Below are 21198 nucleotides of genomic sequence, written 5' to 3'. Positions count from 1 at the left end.
AAGAAGTGATTAAAAACTCAAATACTCTACCAAGAGCTGTCATGAAAAATGGCATTCTTTTGTGTTATCCTACCCTACCTCCCAGTTCAGTATCCTAGAGCAACCATTTTAGCTGTTCCTTTTGTAATCTACTTCTCCATTTCCAAGTCATATGCATATACTGCTATTTCTAGATTTATAACTTTTAGATATTATCTGTGGACTGCATACTATAGTTGATGACGGACCAGGATAAGCCAGGGCATGGTGGTATAACAGAGCCCACACATCATACCAGCTCCCTTTTATTTTCTACATTCTTCAAATGCAGGTACTTATCCTTTTCTGCTCCAGTGTTGCTCCCTCTTCCATACAGCTTGATTTCTTTCTTTTTTTTTTTTTTTTTAAAGATTTTATTTATTTATTTGACAGAGAGAGAAATCACAAGTAGGCGGAGAGTCAGGCAGAGAGAGAGAGAGAAGCAGGCTCCCGCTGAGCAAAGAGCCCGATGCGGGGCTTGATCCCAGGACACTGAGATCATGACCTGAGCCGAAGGCAGCGGCTTAATCCACTGAGCCACCCAGGTGCCCCATACAGCTTGATTTCTAAACTTCAATTCTCTCTTGCACTGGATCCTTGATTTCTGGATTTGATGTTCTCTTCTTCCTTTATTTCCATGTTTACATTCTTTGGTAGCTTCCTGAGAAAGGATACATAAGGTCTACACACTTCAGGCAATCTTACATATCTGAATATTTCTTTATTCCCCTTTTATGCTTGATTGAAAATTGGTGTGGGTACAGAATTTTTGAAGATAAAAATAATTTTCATTAACAGTTTGAAGCCATTTTTTTGTATCACTGTGAAGAAGCTATGGTGAGAACAATATCATATGCTCACCAAATTTCTTTCTTCTTCTTCTTGGGCATTCAGGACAATCTTGTTCCTTAGCCTTATTTACAGTTAGGTCAGGGGCATAAGGCTTAGTTATGGCCAATGGGATGTGGATATAGAGTGATGCACCCTCTGCAGGTTCACATGGTCCTGTAAGATCTTTCTTCCCTTTGCAGAGTGTTTCTATAAGCCCATCACAAGATGGGTCCTCTGTTCCTTAGTGATTAAAGAACCCTGTCCTCTGCTTCTGCTGACTGTGACTTATTGATTGACTGGTTGAAGTATAGTTGGCCTGTAATGTTATATTAGTTTTAGTATACAACATAGGGATTCAACAGCTCTATACAGACATTATTCAATGCACACCACAATAAGTATAGTTACCAACTGTCATTATGTAATGTTATTACAATAACTGACTATATTCCCTAGGCTGTACTTTTCATCTCTGTGACTTATTTATTTTATAACTGGAAGTTGGTACCTCATTTTATTGTGAGTTTTTGAGGTTTGGGAGCTGTCATTAATTGAACCTGATTAATAAGTAAATCATATGGCTTTTGATTCTAGTTCCTTCTTCTATGACTTGTTTTCCATATGACCTATTTTTCTCTTTGGAAGATTGTTGGGAGGAACAGAACAAGGATGTGACATTTCAACCCATTCCTGAAGGAAGAGTAGGAGTAGGAGTCTGCTGGACAGAAGGAGCAGTATAAGCTAGAGCATGGGGGTGTAATAGAGTAGAGTGTGTTTGCAGAAGACTGGAAAGTCTGCATAGGAAGTCACTCATTCACGCATGCATTCTTTAAATATTTATGGGAGTATCTACTAGTTGTCAGACGTAAAACGAGGGGATGAAGAGAAAATGGCCCTTATGTATTACTGGTAGAAATAGAAATGGGGTCCCCTGGGTAGCTCAGTCGGTTGAGCTTCTGCTTCTTGATTTCACCTCAGGTCATGATCTCAAGTCGTGAGATTGAGCCCTCAGACTCTGTGCTGAGCATGGAGCCTGCTTAAGATTCTCTCTCTCTCTCTCTCTCCCCCTCTGCCCCTCCCCTACCACTTGCACTCTCTCTCTCTCTCTTGCTCAAAAAAAAAAAAAAAAAGAAAAAAGAAAAAAGAAAAAAGAAAAAGAAATGTAAACAAGTTTTAAAAAATATTTAAATATTGTCAGAGAAATACAACATAGTGGATCAGGGCATAGGCTCTGGGCACAGTCTGCCTAAATTTAAATTCTGACTCTACCACCTTTAGCTGTGTGGCCTTGGGCTAATTACTTAATTCCAGCTTATTCATACGTAAAATGAAGATGGTATCTTATTCACTGTTCTTATGGTAAGGGTTAAAAGAGACAATGAAAGATAAAGTTCTTCATGTGTATTGAGCACAGAGTAAGACTTTAAAAATATTCGCTGTTATTATTAGTATGTTCAGTGTGTGGATGTAGGGCGATGATAGGCTGGAAAGGACCCTTTATAAACTACATCAAGGTTTTTGGGCTGTACACTATAGATATTAGAGGTTATTTCAATACAGAGATGAAGGAGAGATCCATTTTTAGTGCCTTGTCATTCTGCTAGACTTACAGGACTCCAAGGGAGCAGCGATTTTCCTAAACTCTTGTAAGTCCATTACATGGCTACTCTCTCTCATATGCCTGGGGCACAGTCACAAGTTCCTCTTCTTATTAAACTGACACTAGCTTCAGAGTTCGTCGTTATTTACTAGTTTTTATTCCCCAAGGCTAATGCGAGTCAATGTGAGTCAAATTTCTTCCTTTTATAACATTGCTTAGGCTACTTGTGATTTGATTCACTGCTTGGAGACATTTGAACGTACAGTCATGAAACCAGAGCCTGTTGGGGCTGGAAGGGGCTTGGAAGATGCACTCATCCAAATTCTTTGTTTTCCAGATAAAGCTGAGATCCAAAGAGGTGGTGGTGGTTGATCTTCCTAGAGTCAACAATGCTCCTGGCAGTAATTGTTAGTATTTTGGGGGGACAAGTAACCAGGACCCTCCCTTTGCTCTGAGCTTGAAACTAACAGAAAAATGAGACACAGGGATCTGATGCGAGCAGGTAAAAATATTGGCTTTCTTACCGAATGAATTTAAATTAGAGAGTACAACCTGATATGTAGTCAAATGGCCTTAGCTCTGAATATCAAAACATTTGACAGGCGCTGGTGGTTGTTTACCCTACAGACATTCTTGGCCTTCCTCCCTTGCCAGCAGAGCTGGTCTTCTACATGGATGCTGAAAGTACTTCCATTCTCAGACTTCCTTATAGCTAGGACGTGAGTATGTGACCTGATTCTGGCCAAGGGATTAAAGAGGAAATCAGCAGGAAACTCCTATGAGACGTTTCCTCTCTTAAAATAGAAATGCTTGTGACAGGTGCTTTCCTCTCCTTATTATTCCTTTTCTTTCTTCTTCTTCTTCTTCTTCTTCTTCTTCTTCTTCTTCTTCTTCTTCTTCTTCTTCTTTTGTCTTGTTTTGGGACACGGGTTGGAGCTGGAGCAGGTCATGAAGGGAGGCATGCCAACATGCTCAGAGGCAACCAGAAAAATGCACAACACCTGGGTCCTTGAGTAGCCGCACCAATGCCCATCTCCCTGATTCTGGACTTCCTACTTAAACTTATATATGTTTAGGCCACCTTCAGTGCTTTGTCCTTGGTACTTGCAGCTAGAACCATCCTCACTGATAAATCTACTTGAACTCTGAAGCTCCAGGATGTTGAGTCACCATGCTTGTTTATTCCCCAATCTCAGCAACTGATCTGATAAGACTCATGGTGGGAGTGTGGAATACAGAGACAGAAGCCTGAAGTGTTCTATGTACACTCTTCTCTCTTGCCCACTATGGAAAAGTGGGAATGGGAGATAAGCATCCCTCTCACCAACCAATCCTGAGCATAACCTTGGAAGAAAAAGATTAGGCTGGAATCTCAAAATAAAAGGTCTTGTCATTCTTTAAACTGGAGAATCAGATTCGTAATTTTATGCGATGAACCGAGTTGAATTGAGTGTATGTGTGTATGTGTCTGTGGACTCTGACAGTACTTCTAAAGCTTCACTCTTCTGGCTCCATCTGCTTTAGGCCTCATCAACCTTCAAGGCAGTTCAGAAAGTAGAGCATTAACAACAGTGTTAGGCATGCCTGAAATATGCATCTTGTTTCCAGAGTGCTGGACACGAACAATGCAAAGAGGGTGAATCGAGTGACTACATCTTGGAGGCACAGTAATTTCATTGTGAAATTTTTTTCTTTAATTTCGCCTAAAGAGGAGAGGATTATTAAAATTATGTCATTGCCCATCAGGCTGTCAGAAAACCCTACTCCTTTTTTTTTTTTAAAGAGATCTACAGAACAGAAGCAAAGAGCTGGCTGCCAATCAAATCTAATTTTCATACTCTCCACATTTCTTTGATGAGATATTTCAAGCTGCAAAAAGGGAAATTATTTTTCTGCTTCCAAGAAATTGAAGTTAGTCATGAAACCCAATCAAACAGACCAAGTTGCCAAGAAGTGCCACGAAGCATATATATGCCCTGCCTGACCCCCGCATGGAGGGATCTATTAAAATTGTGAGCGTTGGGGAGGGTGGGTGGAAGCTACCAGGTTCAGTGTCTTGTAGTCAGAAAGATGATAATGGGGGAGGTGGGCCCTGACCCTGCTCCTTGGGCCCAGTGCTACCAAGACTGCTTGTTGGGCCGGAAAGTCCACACCCCCATGTGTGGGCCTCATACAGCACTAACTCGAAGCTTGGGGACTTTCATGAGAACACCAGCACTGGCCCCCTGGGTTCTTATTTAGATATGGGAAAACAATTCTTGTGGGATTGACTGCTCTCCTGGAAATACTTGCTAAATGTTAATGGAGACTGATAAAGTTTTGAGTTGGGGGAAAGTGGGCATACGTGATATTTGTTATTCCTCACAATCATTCAGTCTTTTACTCATTCAGGTAAACGTTTCTTGCATATGATGTGCAAGCATTAGGGATGTAAGAGTGAATGGGAGAGTCCTGGAGCATCTACTTAGAGCTGGGAATCTAGCAGGGTTTGGAGGTGAGTCAACAGTACGGATGGGATTTTGGGGGTGTGTGCAGTGGGGAGTGGGAGAGTTTGGGACAGGGAGGTGCCTAGAACGAATCTCAAGAGGTTTCATTTGCAGAGATTGGAAATGCCAGATGAAGTGGGTGGGAAGGAGTCTGGAGAGAGAGAGATAAAACAACCGTGGGACACCATGAAGTTGGGGTATTTCTGTGACATCCAAATAAAGAGGTCATGTAGATAGTGAGGCAATCAGCCAATAGTGTTAAGTGTTTCTGTACCTCATGTGCAGCCTGTTTGAGCTTTATGTTCTGGGACTAGTTTGTTTTCTATCCATGGCTTGTTAACTCAGAATCATGGATTTGAGACTTTTACTTCACTCAGTTCTTAAAGGCTCAAACTACATCTCTAATCCTTGCCCAGCATTTTGCAAAGGTGGGTTATTTGTACCAAGAGACATCCAGGACCCAGGGGCCTTGGCGACAGAGAGAAATGGGTCTTAGGTCAGCCTTAAAAATATTGTTGCTCACATACCCACAGCTATCCTGGCTTTGAGATCTTAAATGGTCTTTTCCTTCTCCTCAACCTTTGCCTGTCCAGCTAATCCTTTACGCTGGTGGTTTTCCAATGCCCCCCACCCCACCCCGTCCCAAGCCTATCCTTTCTTATGAAATTCCTCCAGCCCCTTGATCATAGTCGTTTTCCTTCTCTGGACTTGATCATCACCGTGGCTTCATCATTCAGTAAATGTCAGGGCAGGCTATCTTCACTTAGGAGAGATTTCTTTCCATAATTTATTTTGAAGCAGGCTCTTCAGTGACGTTAGGTAAGAAAACACTGAGACTTTCAAATTATGTAATCAGGCTCAGCAGATCAGAAATCTGAAAAAATATACATTTTGGTAAGTCTCACTCTCTATCATTTTTCAGTGTACCCCTTACGGCTTTAAACTTTGAAATTTCACATGCATCATGGACACAGGCTCAGCTGGCTGAGGACTCAGATATTTCTAGAAGATTGAGCTTATGATCCCCTCACTGTAGGTCAAGGTTGCTCCCTGCAACAGCACGATGCTGTGACTAAAGCAGCTAGATAAAGTAAAGATCGGTCAGAGCCGAATTTGAATCTTAGCTCCATCATTGAGTAACTGGAAGGCCATGGTCAATTTGTTTAATGTGTTTTGACCTCAGTTTCTTCATTAGAAAGGGAAGATAATAATAGTTCATAGGATTACTGTTTGAGAATTAATAGATGTGACATATGAAAAGCGTCTAAGAGCTAAAAAAAATACTCCTTGCCACTGTGTGGCATGTCTCTGGATTGGACCTGGGCTGTCCAATATGGTAACCACTCCACGTAGCTCTCAAGCACTTGAAATGAGGCAAGTTTGAATTGAGATGTGCTGTCAGTTGGTCTCAAAATCTTCATATAAGGAAAAGATACAGGAAGAGTATAAAATATTTCATTAATAATGGTTTACATTGATTACATGTTGAAATGTAGAAATTTTGGGTGATATTGGGTTAAGTACGGTCTTATTTCTGGCACTCAACACCCTGGGAGTAATCACTAAAATTAATTTCACCTTCTTTGCATATGTGTTTTGAAGTCTATTTTTTTAAAAGATTTATTTATTTATTTGACAGAGAGAAATCACAAGTAGGCAGAGAGGCAGGCAGAGAGAGAGGAAGGGAACCAGGCTCCCTGTTGAGCAGAGAGCCCGATGCGGGGCTCAATCCCAGGACGCTGGGATCATGACCTGAGCCGAAGGCAGAGGCTTAACCCACTGAGCCACTCAGGCGCCCCTCAAAGTCTACGTTTAACAGACACCTCTGTTTTAGACGCAGGACTTCTAGTGTTTGAGGTTGGGAGCAGAGTACTCACCTGGGTTAGCACAGCAGCCTACCCAGCCAGCATCTTAACTTCAATCTGTCTCCTCACTGTGCCCACAGGATCTTTCTAATACACAAACTTGGCTCCTATTTTATGTTGGAATTAGGATGAGGGCTTCAGAGCACCTGGCCCGGAGCCCATCTGCTGCTACCGTCCTCATCCCTGTCTCTCTTCATGAACGCACTGTGTGCTCGACCGTGATGACCCCTTCTACCTTTTCAAACTCGCCATACCCTCTTCCATGTCTTCAGTTATTCACTCAACAGTTTTGATCATTAACACTGAGCTGTTCAGTGTTCTAGCACTGGAGAAATACGGTGGGCAAGACAGACAGACATTCTGCCCTCAATTCCGGTGATATGTCTCTGCCTGGAATGTATTTTCTTCCAACGCACTGGAGTCACTGCTCCAGAAATCATCTCTTTTGATGCAGTGTAGTCTAAGCTCTCATAGCTTTCCATATCCATTTTTATCATAGCATTTATCCCATTTAATGATAAATCGATTGATTTATTTTTTAAGCCTCTAATTATTTTAATTCAACTTCTTAACAGTAATACTTAAAAATGAACTTCTTTGTTTTGCTTTCCTGAATGCAGAGTCATTGTTTTTTCATTTAAAAATTTGAGGTATACACTGGGGAGGGTATGTGCTATGGTGAGTGCTGTGAAGTGTGTAAACCTGGCGATTCACAGTCCTGTACCCCTGGGGATAAAAATATATTATATGATTATAAAAAATAAGAAATAAATTAAAAAATTAAAAAAAAATTGAGGTATAATTGACATAGAACATTGTCTTAGTTTTAGTATACAACATCACGATTTGATATATGTATGGGTTGCAAAATAACTACCACATTAAATTTTGGTAGCATCCATCACCACACATAGTTCCACATTTTTTCTCGCGATGAAAACTTTTAAGATCTACTCTCTTAGCCACTTTCAAGTATACGATACAGCATTGTGAACGACGGTCACTATGCTGTAGGGTACCTCCCCGGGACTTATTTATCTTATAACTGGAAGTTGTACCGGTTGACCACCTTCACCTGTTTTGCCCACCCCCTAAATAAAATGTTGATTTATTTTTTAATCAAACTTTCTATTTTGAGATAATTGTAGATTCATATGCAGTTGTAAGAAATAATACAGAGAAATCTTGTGCACTTTTTTTTTTTTTAAAGATTTATATATTTATTTATTTATTTGAGAGAGAATGAGTGAGAGAAAGCTTGAGAGAGGAGAAGGTCAGAGGGAGATGCAGACTCCCCTAGAAGCTGGGAGCCGGAAGCAGGACTCGATCCTGGAAGTCCGGGATCATGACCTGAGCTGAAGGCAGTCGCTTAACCAACTGAGCCACCCAGGCGCCCCTCCTGTGCACCTTTTATTTGGTTTCTCACAATGTGTTTTGTACTTAAAACACAATGGTACAATATCACAGCCGGGGAATTGACATTGATATAGTCAACCGCCATGCTTCCTTCAACCCCATTGTACTTATTTTGTGAACATGTATGTATTTAGTTCTCTGTAATTTTGTTACATGTTTTGTTCTTGCATCTACCACCACCCTCAAGAGACAGAACATGTCCAGCATCAGAAAAATCCTACATGTTGACCCTTTATAACCACACCCATTTCCCTCCTTCCCCGAGTCACCTTGACCACTGGCAGCCACTAGTCTGTTCCCCATCTCTATAATTTTGTCATTTCTAGAATGTTACATAACCAGAATTATACAGTATATCGATTTTCAGGATTGGCTGTTTTCACTCAGTGTGATTTTCCAGAGACCTTTGCAAGGGGTCATGTGCTTTTTTCCCGCCAGTGCTGAGCGGTATTCTGCAGGATGGGTGTGCCACAGGTCATTTAACTATTTACAGGGTGAAGGACATCTGAGTTGTTTCCAATTTAGGGCTATTATCCATAAAGCTGCTATGAACATTTGCGTACAGGTTTTTGTGTGAAGATAAATTGCCATTTCCCTGGGATAAATGCCCGAGAGTGCAATTTCTGGGTCATACGTACGTTGGTTAATTTATCATCTTCACTAGACTATTGCCTGAGGACAGGTCCCCGGGTCCATCTCCATTTTCATCTCATGCACTCACATGTGTGTGACACATGGTAAGACTCACTAACACTGGAAGGCCAGAAAGAAGGAAGAAAGAAAACAGAGAAAGGGAAGCAGGAGGGAAATCTCTCCAGCTGTTGGCTATTCCCCCATGTCTCCCAACATCAGCATTTTTTTTTTTTTTTTAATGAGCCCAGTGACCCCAGGGCTGGCCCGTGCCTGGCACAGAGTAGTTGCTTTACTAAATATGTGCTGGATTGTGCAGTGAATACTTTCGAGAGGAGAGCAGCTCTCCTCTTTTCTCCCCCGGCACCTTCCCTCCGGCCCAAGCACGGGCACGCAGAGCCACATGCGCGCACTCTGGAGCCGTGATCCTAGGAATCTTTCTCTGGACTAAAGCCAGCAGCGAACAAATGAGGTGCTGTTGCTCCGAAGCTTCGCTAACAACAGCCTTGGCCTTGTCTGTGCAACTGCCTAGGGAATTACAAATGCAGGATTTGGGGACCCAGCAGCTTTGTGGCCTCGTTCCAATGAGAATACAGGACGCACTTGAAATAAAGAATGCTTCTTTGTGACTCATTAAGCTCCTCTCTATTAGGCATGTGTCTGCCATGCCAGGCAAAGCTATGACCTTCAAAAGTGGAAGAGTCAGGCGGAAATAAAAACATTCCACTTCAGTGCCTAAACCATGTGCCCCTTAATCTGAAATAAATCTGTGACAACTGACAGATACTTCTTTTAGACAGTTGTGGAGAAAGGCTTGACTTGTCCTAGTACATCAGACACAGGCTTCATTATTTTTAGTCTCGTTAAAAAAAAAAAAAGTTACCATAGCAACCACACCATCATCTAGGGCAAATATTATCTCTTTAAGTCAATAAAATGAGGAGCTGTCCCACAAATACCCAGTGCTTTGAAAGGAAGAAATGTCCTTTCAATAAAATTAATTTCTTCCAAGGACTTCACCATTTGTCTTCATTTGTAAACCCAGATTTCCACCCCCCGCCCCACCGCAAATAAGGGGTATTAAAAGCAACATACAGCTATGTAAAGTCTAAGGCTGGCCTTCCTTACATCTGTTTGCAGAAAATCACTAATTCTATTAATTCCTTGAAACACATAGCTTCCTTCATGGCTTTTTTTTTTTTTTTTTTTTTTTTTTTTATCCACAGGAAGCCTAATGTTGGTTAAGTCGACCCTTGGATAGAGCATTGTTTATTCCGAAAAGACAATGTGGAAACACATTATCAAAGCATGCACATCTCTTCTCAATTCTTAAGAGATCATTGTAAGTTACAGAACAAACAGCTTTGCTCCTGTGGGTCCTCACTTAGTACCCGTGGGACAAAGTGGGTTATTTAGTATGCATTGGTTGGCTCAGTTAATTTGACTCTCTTGAAATTGCTTGGGATATTCATGAAGATTTATTCCTATATCGAATATTGGAACTATGATAAAGCGTGTACCCCCAAAGTGTGAGAGTTGGACCTTCAAGACTAAATCTTATGCTCCAGACTTTTTTCCATGCTGGAAAATGTGTTGTTAATTTTAGCATCCAATCAAAACACCACAGGCTGGCTGGGGAAGCAAGCTTGTTGCCACCCCATGTCTCCTGGTTTCAGGATGCTGGTGGGGTCTCACAGCCCTCAAAGACTGCCTCCTCTGTTCTCAGGCTCACATTTCCCCCCACATTTAATACCTTTGAAATCAGGATATACCTAAAAATCAATGATGTGATGTAATTTCTTATTAGCAGCTTTTTATTTCTTGGAGGTACACAATGATGATGGGAAAGAAAGAGAAACATTTGTTGCCTGTTTATAAGGTATCAAGCACTGAGATGAACAATTTATATATGTTATTTTTTTAAAAAAGGATTTTATATATTTATTTGAGAGAGAGAGCATGCAAGAGAGAGTGACACAAGCAGGTAGAGGGTAGGTAGGGGTAGAGGAAGAGGGAGAAGCAAGATCCCCACTGAGTGGTGAGCCCAATACAGGGCTCAATCCCAGGACCCTGGGATCATGACTTGAGCTGAAGGCAGATGTTTAACCAACTGAGACACCCAGGCGCCTCTTTAGATATTATTTTGTAGAATCCTCACAGGAACCCTGTGCAGGAGGCATTTTTACTTTTGTGGAAAGTTAAGACTCAGGGGGTTATGAGTCTTCTCCAAGATCACAAGTTGGCACGTGTCAAAGTCAAGAATTGAACCCTCATCTGGAAGACTTATTGTAGTATGAATCTTTGGATTCTCCATCTGACTTCCCCTCAGCTGGTTTTGTTCATAAGAGAGTTTGCCAAACTTTAAATTCTGGTGCAAGAGGGGCCTTAGGAATTGTAAGGTCCAACCGCATCATGTTACAGATGGCAACATCGAGGCTGAGAAAAGTGACCTGCCTGTGTCTGTCACAGAGGAAGCTGTGCCACCAACAGTCGCCGTGGCTGAGCCAGCGGAGCAAATAGCCAGGCTCTTGTGATGTCTTTGTTGCCTGCACACATTGCCCACTCCTGGGCCCTCCGCGTCTGGGCCTTCCTCCCTGGACTAGGCCTTCGTTGTTCAGTCTCCTCTTCAAGGCACTGACCCTTCTCCTCCTCTGTTGTCATGCTCCCCCAGGCTCCTCCAGGCCCCTTCTGCCCTCTCCTTCCACATCCCTACTGAAGCGCTTTCTTGTGACTCATCCACCATGGGAACAATGAATCCATAAGAAGATGAAAATAGAACAGGATGAAAGAAGATTCTCCAGGGCCTGCACTTGGAGAGACATCACCCACATCTTCATTTAATACCTCAAGAGAGTGACTTCAATGGTGGGAACGTCCATGGGGATGGGAGGGAAGGTGACAGACGCACACACCTGGTGCCAAGATATTCTGTAGGTAGACTTTGACACCACATGCAACCTCTTGCTTGGCCTGTGGAGAGCCAAGTGGCAAGGCATAGTCTAAGGATGGCAAAAAGTGGCATCTATACATCATTCCCCTTTTCTACACCCATGATGAAGCTGATGAGCCATGGCCTCTGCACTGTGACCATTCCAAGGTCTCCTTAACGCAGTGTCCCAGGAAGCACCTTCAACACTTGGTAGTAGAGATGAAACCGCATTCTTTACCATGCCCAGTGCTGTCGAAGGCTTTGGAGGGGGGCAGATTGCAAAATAACTGAGCCTCTATTTCACCCAATGGAAAAAGGAGGAAAAAAAAAATCATTGATTTACAGAAGTGTTGTAAGATTGAGAGATAACGTATGTGAAAACACAGCAGAATCCATAGGAGGTGCTTGGTGACTAGAAACTGTCATTCTTAAAGGTTAATGATGATGGGGGTGGGGCAGGTGTGCTGCTTAGTTCTGCATTACAAGGGAATTGGAGGTTGTAGAAGAAAAGTACCCTTGGCTTCTCTTTGTTGTCTTTATCTCATGACATTACAGAGGCAAGTATATATGTTTCAGGTCTGATGCAAAAGGGCTGAAGAGTTCTCTTCAGAAATACAATTCAGGATGGCAGCTCACCACCAACCGGAGAACTTTAAGCAAGTGAAGAAGAACACACCAGGTAAGCAGTCTGTCCCATAGGACCCCAGTTCTGGTGATGCGACCCACAGGCTCAAGGGCTGGAGAAAGTCCTTTATTCCAAGCCCTGTTCAATTTTCGATAAGACACGTATCATAATCTGATTCTAGAGATGGGTATGTTGATGGTCTAGTGATGGATTCACTGAGGGTTGTTAACACGTTTTGAAAAAAAAATCAAGCCCTGAATGAGTAGCATATATTTAAAGAACACTTTTCCTTTGCAAGAAACAGAAAGGTTTTTAACTTCTTTATGTAGTATTTACTTGTTTAATGTGCATCTTAAATGTCTCTGGCTATGTCATTATTTGCTGTGATATATAAACTCCTAAGGGCAGGGACGGTGTCTGGTTCACTTATTTTTTAGAGCACCCAGAATAATACCATGACCAATGAGGTCCTTAATCCATTTGTATGCTACTGTTGCAGATTGGAATATAAACTGTGTCCCTTGCTCATAAAGAATACTATTGCATTCTTAGTTCAGATTTTCCAGAACCAGAGTCTAATGAAACATTTCTGTTAGAACAACATTGAATATCATTACATGCAGCCCAAATATATACTTATTGGTTTATTTTAATTCTTAAAGTGTCAATATCAATTGATTTTCCATTCTAAAAGTCTGCACAGTGTAGAAAATGTGAAAAATGCTGAAAACCATATAGAAGAAATAAAAAGTCCTCTTTAATTCCTGTGCCACAAGAGAATCTCTTTGGACATTTTGGGGTGTGTGTGTGTGTGTGTGTGTGTGTGTGTGTGTTTTCCTATAAACTCATTTTAAAGTGTTATTAATATTAGCTAATCCTTAACTAATTTTAAGACTTTCAAAGGTTTCTTCTTACTGTGAGTTCCATCCTTTCAGCTTGTGATCCTGTGTTCTTTCCAGGAAGAATTACCGTTTTGTTATTTTCAATGTATTGAAATGTGTTGTGAGCTAAGGGAAATCGTTTGTTGTGAGTGGCTAGTGACTGACTCCTATTTCGAAGGAAAGTTGTGGTTACCATGAAGGAAAATTAATCCATCTTGCCCCAGTGCATTTGTTCCCAGGTGAACTACTTTTGACTGTTTCCCTAGGATTATGTCACCCACCAAGGTAACTTTCTGTTTCAGTAGGTGATGTTAAGCAACAAAACAACACCCTTTAAGTTAATCAGTTTTGGAAAAGAGAGACTGGCTTTATATCCCAAGGCTTTGATGTGTTTAGTGGTTCCTGTAAGGATCTGCCTCTCTTTTGTTTTGATTGACAAGACCCTTCCTATATATTTGAGCAGTCAAGCAGCCTGGTACCAGAGGGTAGAGACATTTACCAGAGCAAACTTCTGGCACTCATTGTGATTTTCTGACCTCTTGGGTGCAAGTGTGAGCTCTAAAAGGAGTTAGCTCCAGCGAGATCAGGTAAGTGCTTCTCCATATTTGTAGCTTCAGTCCACCAGAAGGGAACTCCAAAGAGCCCTGCTAAGGTGACAGATCAGAGGTAGATCAGGAGAAGTAGATGAGACCGAGATATCCGATTTGAAAATAAATAATTCTGTAGCAGTAATGAATTATTTGAGGTGATAATGAATGGAGGACATTCCATCCACGTGGTGTCCACTCTCCCTTTAACATCCAGGTGTGTTCTGTCCTGTGGGCCAAGCCTGTAGGGAATGACTCTGGTTCCTGGAAAAGCAAAGAAAATCACCATGACCCAGGGAGGATAGACTTGACAGTAGATTGGGATTAGGTTTTAAACCCTTCTAATGCTTTCCAATGTGTGGATTTAAATTGAATCACAACCAGGTGCCTATTACAGTGGAAGCATAGAGCAGAGACAATTTGTAGCTAATAGGATACATTTTTTATGAATGCTACCAATTCAGGTGCCGGGAGTCATAATATCTTATGCACATCCCTGTTTTCTGTGCCCTGGGTTGGTAATAGTACATCTGGGCATGGAGTTTTTTTTTAATTGCCATCCCTTCCATTCCCCATCCATGACACTGAAAATATAATTTTGAGCAGGTAGGGAACATGGCACCAAATACCCTAGATATGAACAAAAATAATTTGTGTGTGTTTGTGGAGTATGTTCAGATATGCATTACTTTTGGTGTGACTCATATTTTGCATTTATTTTGAAGACATCATTGGAATAAAGCTCTCTAACATGTGGGTCAAGTCCAGCAGTTGGAGAACAATAAGGAAAATCCTGAGAATGCCCTAGGGGAGGGGTTAGATGTCTAGTGAGCACAGTAGGTCCGTGGAAACCATGCTGGAGTCAGAGGCATATCTGGGCCATTATGTTGGTGTCTGTGGGCATTTGCACTTTCTTGGCTCATTTCTTCTGAAATGCTAAGAGCAAAATGCCGTTGACAGTGACCATAATATCATTGGTCACCCCCTAGAAGGAAGCTGGCTCTCTTTTTAGTTTTTTTTAAAAGATTGATTTATTTATTTCAGGGAGAGAGTGAGAGTGAGCACAGGTGGAAGGGGCAGAGGGAGAGTCTCAAGCAGGCTCTGTGCTGAGCGTGGAGCCTGATGCTGGGGCCTGATTTCATGATCCCGATGTCATGACATGAGCTGAAACCAAGCGTCTGTCTCTTAACTGACTGAGCCACCCAGGTGCCCTGGGAAGCTGGCTCTCTTAGTAAACTCTCTTTCCTTTCCGTCTCTGGAAGAACACCATGAAGCTGGCATACCTTTTCCTTGGCCCCATGGCCCTCTTCCTCCTCGCTGGCTGCAGCTGTGTTCTCAGCACCTCCAGTGGGAACCTGCTCACCTTTGTGGGCTGTGCCGTGAGGGAGTTCACTTTCCTGGCCAAAAAGCCAGGCTGCAGGGGCCTTCGGATCACTACGGATGCCTGCTGGGGCCGCTGTGAAACCTGGGAGGTGAGTTTCAAGACTGAAGGCAAAGCCTTCAGGCCAGCCACCGGGGCTGATTCCTGTGTTCACTTTTTAAATAAAATGAGATAGAGTGGGGGCATTCCTGCGGAATTTTTTTAATGACAATTATTTGGCATTCTCCAAAAAAAAAAATCTGAAAGAAGCATGACCTTGCCCCTCTAACAAAGCATTGATATAATTAATATTCATATTTACATAGTGTCTGCGTATTTGGGAATCATCTCTGGAAGGTTAAGATATGCTATTATTCTACACATTTTCCAGATGACATGGAGGAATTCAAGGAGTGAGTGACTGCCAAGTTATATGGATAGTCAGTAGAAAGTTGGGAATAAATCACTGGTTCAAGCGTGTCACCAAACGTTCTCTATATTCTTCTACCTGTGATCTAGCCAGCCAGTTAACAAGAGATAGGTCTTAGGCTGTCGAGCAAGGTGAGGGCGGGTTCTCAGTTCTTCCCTCAGTGGCTCATGCACAGTGTGGCCCTATCCCAGCTCCCCACTGCAATTTGTGGGGACCTCAGGGATTGTCACAGTCTGTCCACAAAGTCCCTTTGTAGTCAATGATATCCATCCAGCCTTTTAAGAGGCATTACATTTAAATGAGGTTAAAAATCTTAGACAAAGTTAGAACTCTATTGGGCTGAGGTGAGGAGATGTTTGCAAGGTGAGAAGAAAAGGGGCCCATTTATCATAGAGTGTCCCGTCATGCCATGGAGTGGCTGCTGACTCTGTACTGAGGTCCGAGTTGGTTATTAATGAAGCTCTAGTGCAGGTTTGTCAGCCTGGTTCAAAGACTTCTAATGAGCACCCACTATTGGAAATTCCAAAGCCAGCATCCAAGATTCTCAGCAATATGAAGTTTGCCTATTTTCCCAATGTCTACCCATGTCCTGAGTTTCAGTCCTGTCAGACTGATTTTGAAAAGTTTTCTTAAACACCCCTTGTGAAATCTCACATTTGGTCTTTTTCTCATATCCCTTCTCATTTTCATCTGTTGTTATTAAATATATCCTATGATGCTTGTGTCCAGGGCCAACTCCTTCCCTAGAGATTTTCTGACTCCCTGGTCAGCCCTGACTCTGGTTTACCTTTTGTGTTACTTTTTCCCATCACACAACATGAGATTGTAAATTTTTTAGGAGAGAAGTTTCATTCTTGTGCCTTTGATAGCCCTTGTTGAAGTGTCATGTAGGAACAAGACACTCAATATATATTTGTTGAATTATATGGGATTGACCTCTATCTGGAGTCATACATCTTTTAACCTAATTGATGCCAACTTAGAAGTCCATGAGCACTACGAGAGGACACTGGCATGAGAAAAAATAGCCGTCTTGTCAGGGACTCAGAGAGCAACCTGCTATCACTTCGATAAAAGTATGACCGCATGAGTGGATTGGGGATGGTGATGGAATCTCCCAACGAAATAAAGCTATTCCACCCAATTTGATGTATTTTTTGCATCATCTAGGGGTATAGGACCTAACAGACAAATGGAAATTCAACTGCTAAGGATACCATGGCTGTGGCTTGACATCAAACTGACTTGGGGAGCTTTGGTATCTTCTCATATTCAGGGCTTGGCCTGGCTGTGTCTACCCTGACTCAAAGTTCATTTCTTAGCTCTTTGGAGCTCTTTCTGGGCCCAGATTTCAAACTGTGTTTCCTTCAATTCAGTTCATTTTCCTCTTCTCTTTAAAAATTGATGAATGTCTTTAATTGGATCCTGGTCACCCACAGGAGGTCAGGGACTGCACTCTCACTAGAGAAATGGAAGCATTAAGACCATTAGGGAATAAGATTCTCCTTCATGTTAGCCAGCTTTTATTTATGCCTTTACTCTACTGTATGTACAGGGAGGTCACTTACAGAAAATAAATAAAAGAATGAAATTTATTCCCCAGTAATCTGAAAGTTTCTGAGATATAAAGCACTTATTTTTGGGAACTGGAAAGCATGTCTAAAATGAGGATGTCCGTGACAACAAAGTGGCTGGATTTACTTCAAAGGGGGAACATTGCTGAAAATAGCCTTTGCTCATGGCCTGGGTTTAGGGTTGTCAGATTTATAAAAAAAAAAAAAACCCAAACCAAACCAGATCATGATGCCAGTTTAATGTGAATGAGAGATAAACAATTGTGTTTGGTTTTTTGTACTTTTTTTTTTGTTTTGTTTTTGGTATAAGTCTGCCCCATGAAATATTTGGGGGCGTATTTTACACTAAAAAAATTTGTTGTTTATTTTGACATTCAAATATTACTGAGTGTCTTAGATTTTATGTGGCAGCTCTGCTTGAGATTCCAGATTACTGAGGGTAAGAGGATACGAAGAAAAGTGGAGGAAGCTGTGATATTAAGTTGAGGTCTTCCGTGTAGTCCTTAGAAAAAGCAAAGCCAATCTTTTTCATGATGTTCATGGAAGAACTTTGTTCTGGGCCTCATTACCTGTATTTTACGTACCCAATACGAGTGAAGACACTGTTTTTTGAAAGCTTGTAAGTTCCTACTTTTATTATAACTTCCTTACTCTTAGAACAGCTCTGGTAGGAACAAGAGATGACATTTACTGAACACTTAACTTGGTGCTGGGCCTTGCACATCCCAACTGTCATCTTACCTTATCCTCATAAAGAGGCTGTGAGGGGAAGATTTTGTTTTACAGTTGTGGAATCCGAGGCTTTGAGAGGTTAAGTGGACTTTCCAAAATCTTCGGCAAGTGGCACAACAGGGGCCTAAGGTTAAGGGTCTGATTACAGGATTCAAATTTTTTTTTTTTTTTTTTTTAACACAGTCTTGCGGTCTTTTATTTTTTGTGCACTTATCATGCCATGAATTCCTAGGGAAGAGGTTGCACCAGATCAGGTTCTTTTCTGTTGCTTCTCATGAAGTATGCTTCTCCGGGTGGAGCCGGCTAGCGCATCAGTTGAACCCAAGTACCTTTCTCTTTGGCTTCCTTCTTTTTCTGATCATGTTCCTTCATGTGCATCAGGAAGCTATCTAGGCTTTTTGAGGGCTTAACCTGCTCAGTATGTACATTCATTCTCTTGGCAAGAATCTTGACCTTAACCTGTTCGTTTATAACGATGGCAAGAGCAAGCTGGGTAACACTATAGACTTTTCCAGATTTGCCATGGTAACATTTGGGAGGACACTCCTTTTTGAACAGTGCCCATTCCCTGGATGTCCACAAGATCACCTTTCTAGTGGATTCTAGTATGTCACCAAGGGAACAACTTCCGTTTTCTCAAAGGCCTAAAGAACATAGTATGGGTGCCTCTTATTCATGTTGGTCATTTTGGTGAATTCCTGGAAGATGGAATTTCCACTCCAGGGCTTGATATTTAAACTACTATTTTGTGCTCATTTCCCGATCTCTAGGCTCTTTATAAAATTATCTTGGAGTTCAAGATGTATAAAAGGGGAGGTCAGGAAGTGAATCCTTTGATGATCAGAACAGCCCACAGGGCATTCTGGAACCTTCCTTGCTCTGTCTTCTGTCATTGATTCAACAAATAGCGATTGAGAAGCTCCTCGGTGACAGGGACTACTCTAGGTAGTAGAAGTGCAGCAGTCAATAAAATGGGCATAAATCTCTGTTCTAATGGTGGGGGAAACACAACACAAATAAATACAATATGTAAAGTGTCACCCGGTCCTGACAAGTGCTACAGAAGAAAGAATAAAGCCGGAAGAGGGTGGGGACATGGCAGGGTGTGGAGGTGGGATGTTGCAATTTTAAAGATGGTCAGGAAAGGTTTCTGTGAGAAGGTGACGCTTGAGCCAAAATGGCATAAGAGTCCGTCATAAGGGAGAAGAATGTTCTGGGCACTGGGATTAACAGGGCAAAGACTCTGGAGTGGGACTGTTCGTGGGTGGGTCTGAGGAACGATCAGGGACTCCTGTGGCTGGAGCAGAGTGAGAAAGCCAGCAAGACAGGGAGGATGGAGACATAGCAGAGGGTCTCGAAGGCGTACGTCTTTGACTTTTACTCTGAGTGAGATGGGAAATGTCTGGGGCTTTGAGCAGGATCTGACCTAATTTTAAAAAGAATTGCCTGGGGCTGCTGTGTCATGAAGAGACTGTAGGGGATGATGGTGGAAGAGAGACCAGTTAGAAGACTTCTGCAATGATCAGGAATATCCATTTGCTCAATATTTATTGAGCACTTGCCGTGTGCCATGGCTCTTTTGGGAGCTCAGGATATGGAGAGCAGGTTGCTGCTTTCAGGAATTTGCCTTCTACTGGGACGAGAGAGATTGACAAGTAAATAAATGACTAGTGAGTTAATTTCTGATAGTGATAAATGGTACCGAGAACAAGAAACAGGATGGTTTGTTCTAATGGGTTTTCTGTTTTCTACTTGTGGGGACAGAAGCCCATTCTGGAACCCCCCTACATTGAAGCCCATCATCGAGTCTGTACCTACAACGAGACCAGACAAGTGACGGTCAAGCTGCCCAACTGCGCACCTGGAGTGGACCCCTTCTATACCTACCCCGTGGCTGTCCGCTGTGACTGTGGGGCCTGCTCCACGGCCACCACGGAGTGTGAGACCATCTGAAGCTGATGTGGCCAGCAGAACACAGCTGGTGGCCTTGAGCTTCCCAGACCCACCTGCATGGGCAGCACGAGCAGCCTTCCCCCTGCATTCGAGCACTGTCTAGTTTTGTCTGCCCCTGTGGAGGAGGGGTACCTGTCCTCCTTAGGCCCATCTCAGGCATAAGGCCCAGAGGCAGCCTACTGATGCTAAAAATGCAAAACAGTATCTGTGTTTTCACCACAATAATTTCTCTGGCTCACACACTTGCAAATTATTTTGTCTTTACCTTGAATTTCAGAACATAATCTGCATATATCACAATCCTCCTCCAATTTGGATTTATAATAGGCCAATGGTTTAAATACAGTAGGAGTAATTAGGAAATGGCTCTAGAAAGTCTTTACATTTTCATGTTTTATTTAACAATTGGTCTCTGACTAGATTTATGATTTAAGGGTCAGAAATTAATAAAACCAATGCTTTGTCCTCACACCCCCAAAGAAAATCCAGTTGCAAGCTTCCTTCGAGAAAATACTCCCTTCTTGTTTTAACTGAGTGCTTACCTATACGAGAAACAGAGATTGCTCAGATTAAAAAAGGAGGCAACAGTAGCTGAAATTGAGAAACCTCCAGTTCTGGATGATTCTTGGCCCATGCATAATTCTCAAAGACCTCCTGAATAAAGAGGCCCTTTTGTGATTAAAAACAAACAAACAAACAAAAAAACAGCCTCAGAAAAAAATATGTAACTAAAGCCATCATTTAGGTCTAAAGATGTTGCAGCTAAACTCTGATTTTAGACTCATGGGATGCTCTCCCGAAGCTAGGCCCAAAATGATTAATCACAAATATTCTTTCTCATTTAGCATATTTTAATTTGTGACTTTTTTAAACTCAGAAATTTTGCACGTTTGTCGGGTAAAGCTGCGCTGCTGGCTCAGGGGAAGTCTGTGATGGTCGAGCTCTTGCACTCTCTAAAATCTTACAGCAGCTGATTCTCTGTGATTTTTTTTTTTTTTAAACTCTGGTATTATGCAAGCATCTTTAATTTCGGCATTTTGGGGTTGAAATGAACCTTGTTCCTTTTTCATGATATGCCAAGAAAATCTGTATTAATGCCAATAAAGCAAGTCCTCTGTCTTTTGAATTCATGAAAACTTTCAAAAAAGTCTTTTTAGTCTTTTTAATATACTTGGAATAACAACAGCAAGCACACTCAAAATGAACCCCAAAGCTACTTTTACTTACACATTCATTTAGAATGTCACTTTTAGGAAGGGACTGGATTTCATGATCCCAGAG

At 41.9% G+C, this 21198-nt stretch overlaps 1 protein-coding gene across 1 annotated transcript in view; it reads left to right on the top strand.

Moving 5' to 3' along the window:
• Nucleotides 1–20618, top strand: part of GPHB5 (glycoprotein hormone subunit beta 5) — a 31593-nt gene extending 10975 nt beyond the window's left edge. The window contains exons 2-4 of the mRNA XM_032341714.1: nucleotides 12352–12454; nucleotides 15131–15340; nucleotides 19729–20618. Coding sequence (XP_032197605.1) covers nucleotides 15137–15340; nucleotides 19729–19917 — 393 coding nt within the window. The 5' untranslated portion in view covers nucleotides 12352–12454; nucleotides 15131–15136 and the 3' untranslated portion in view covers nucleotides 19918–20618. The remainder of the gene's footprint in view (nucleotides 1–12351; nucleotides 12455–15130; nucleotides 15341–19728) is intronic.
• Nucleotides 20619–21198: the final 580 nt, after the last annotated feature.

This window comes from Mustela erminea, chromosome 5, assembly GCF_009829155.1.
Source record: "Mustela erminea isolate mMusErm1 chromosome 5, mMusErm1.Pri, whole genome shotgun sequence".
NCBI classification, from domain to species: Eukaryota; Metazoa; Chordata; class Mammalia; order Carnivora; family Mustelidae; genus Mustela; species Mustela erminea.
This window is presented reverse-complemented; position numbering and strand designations above follow the sequence as displayed.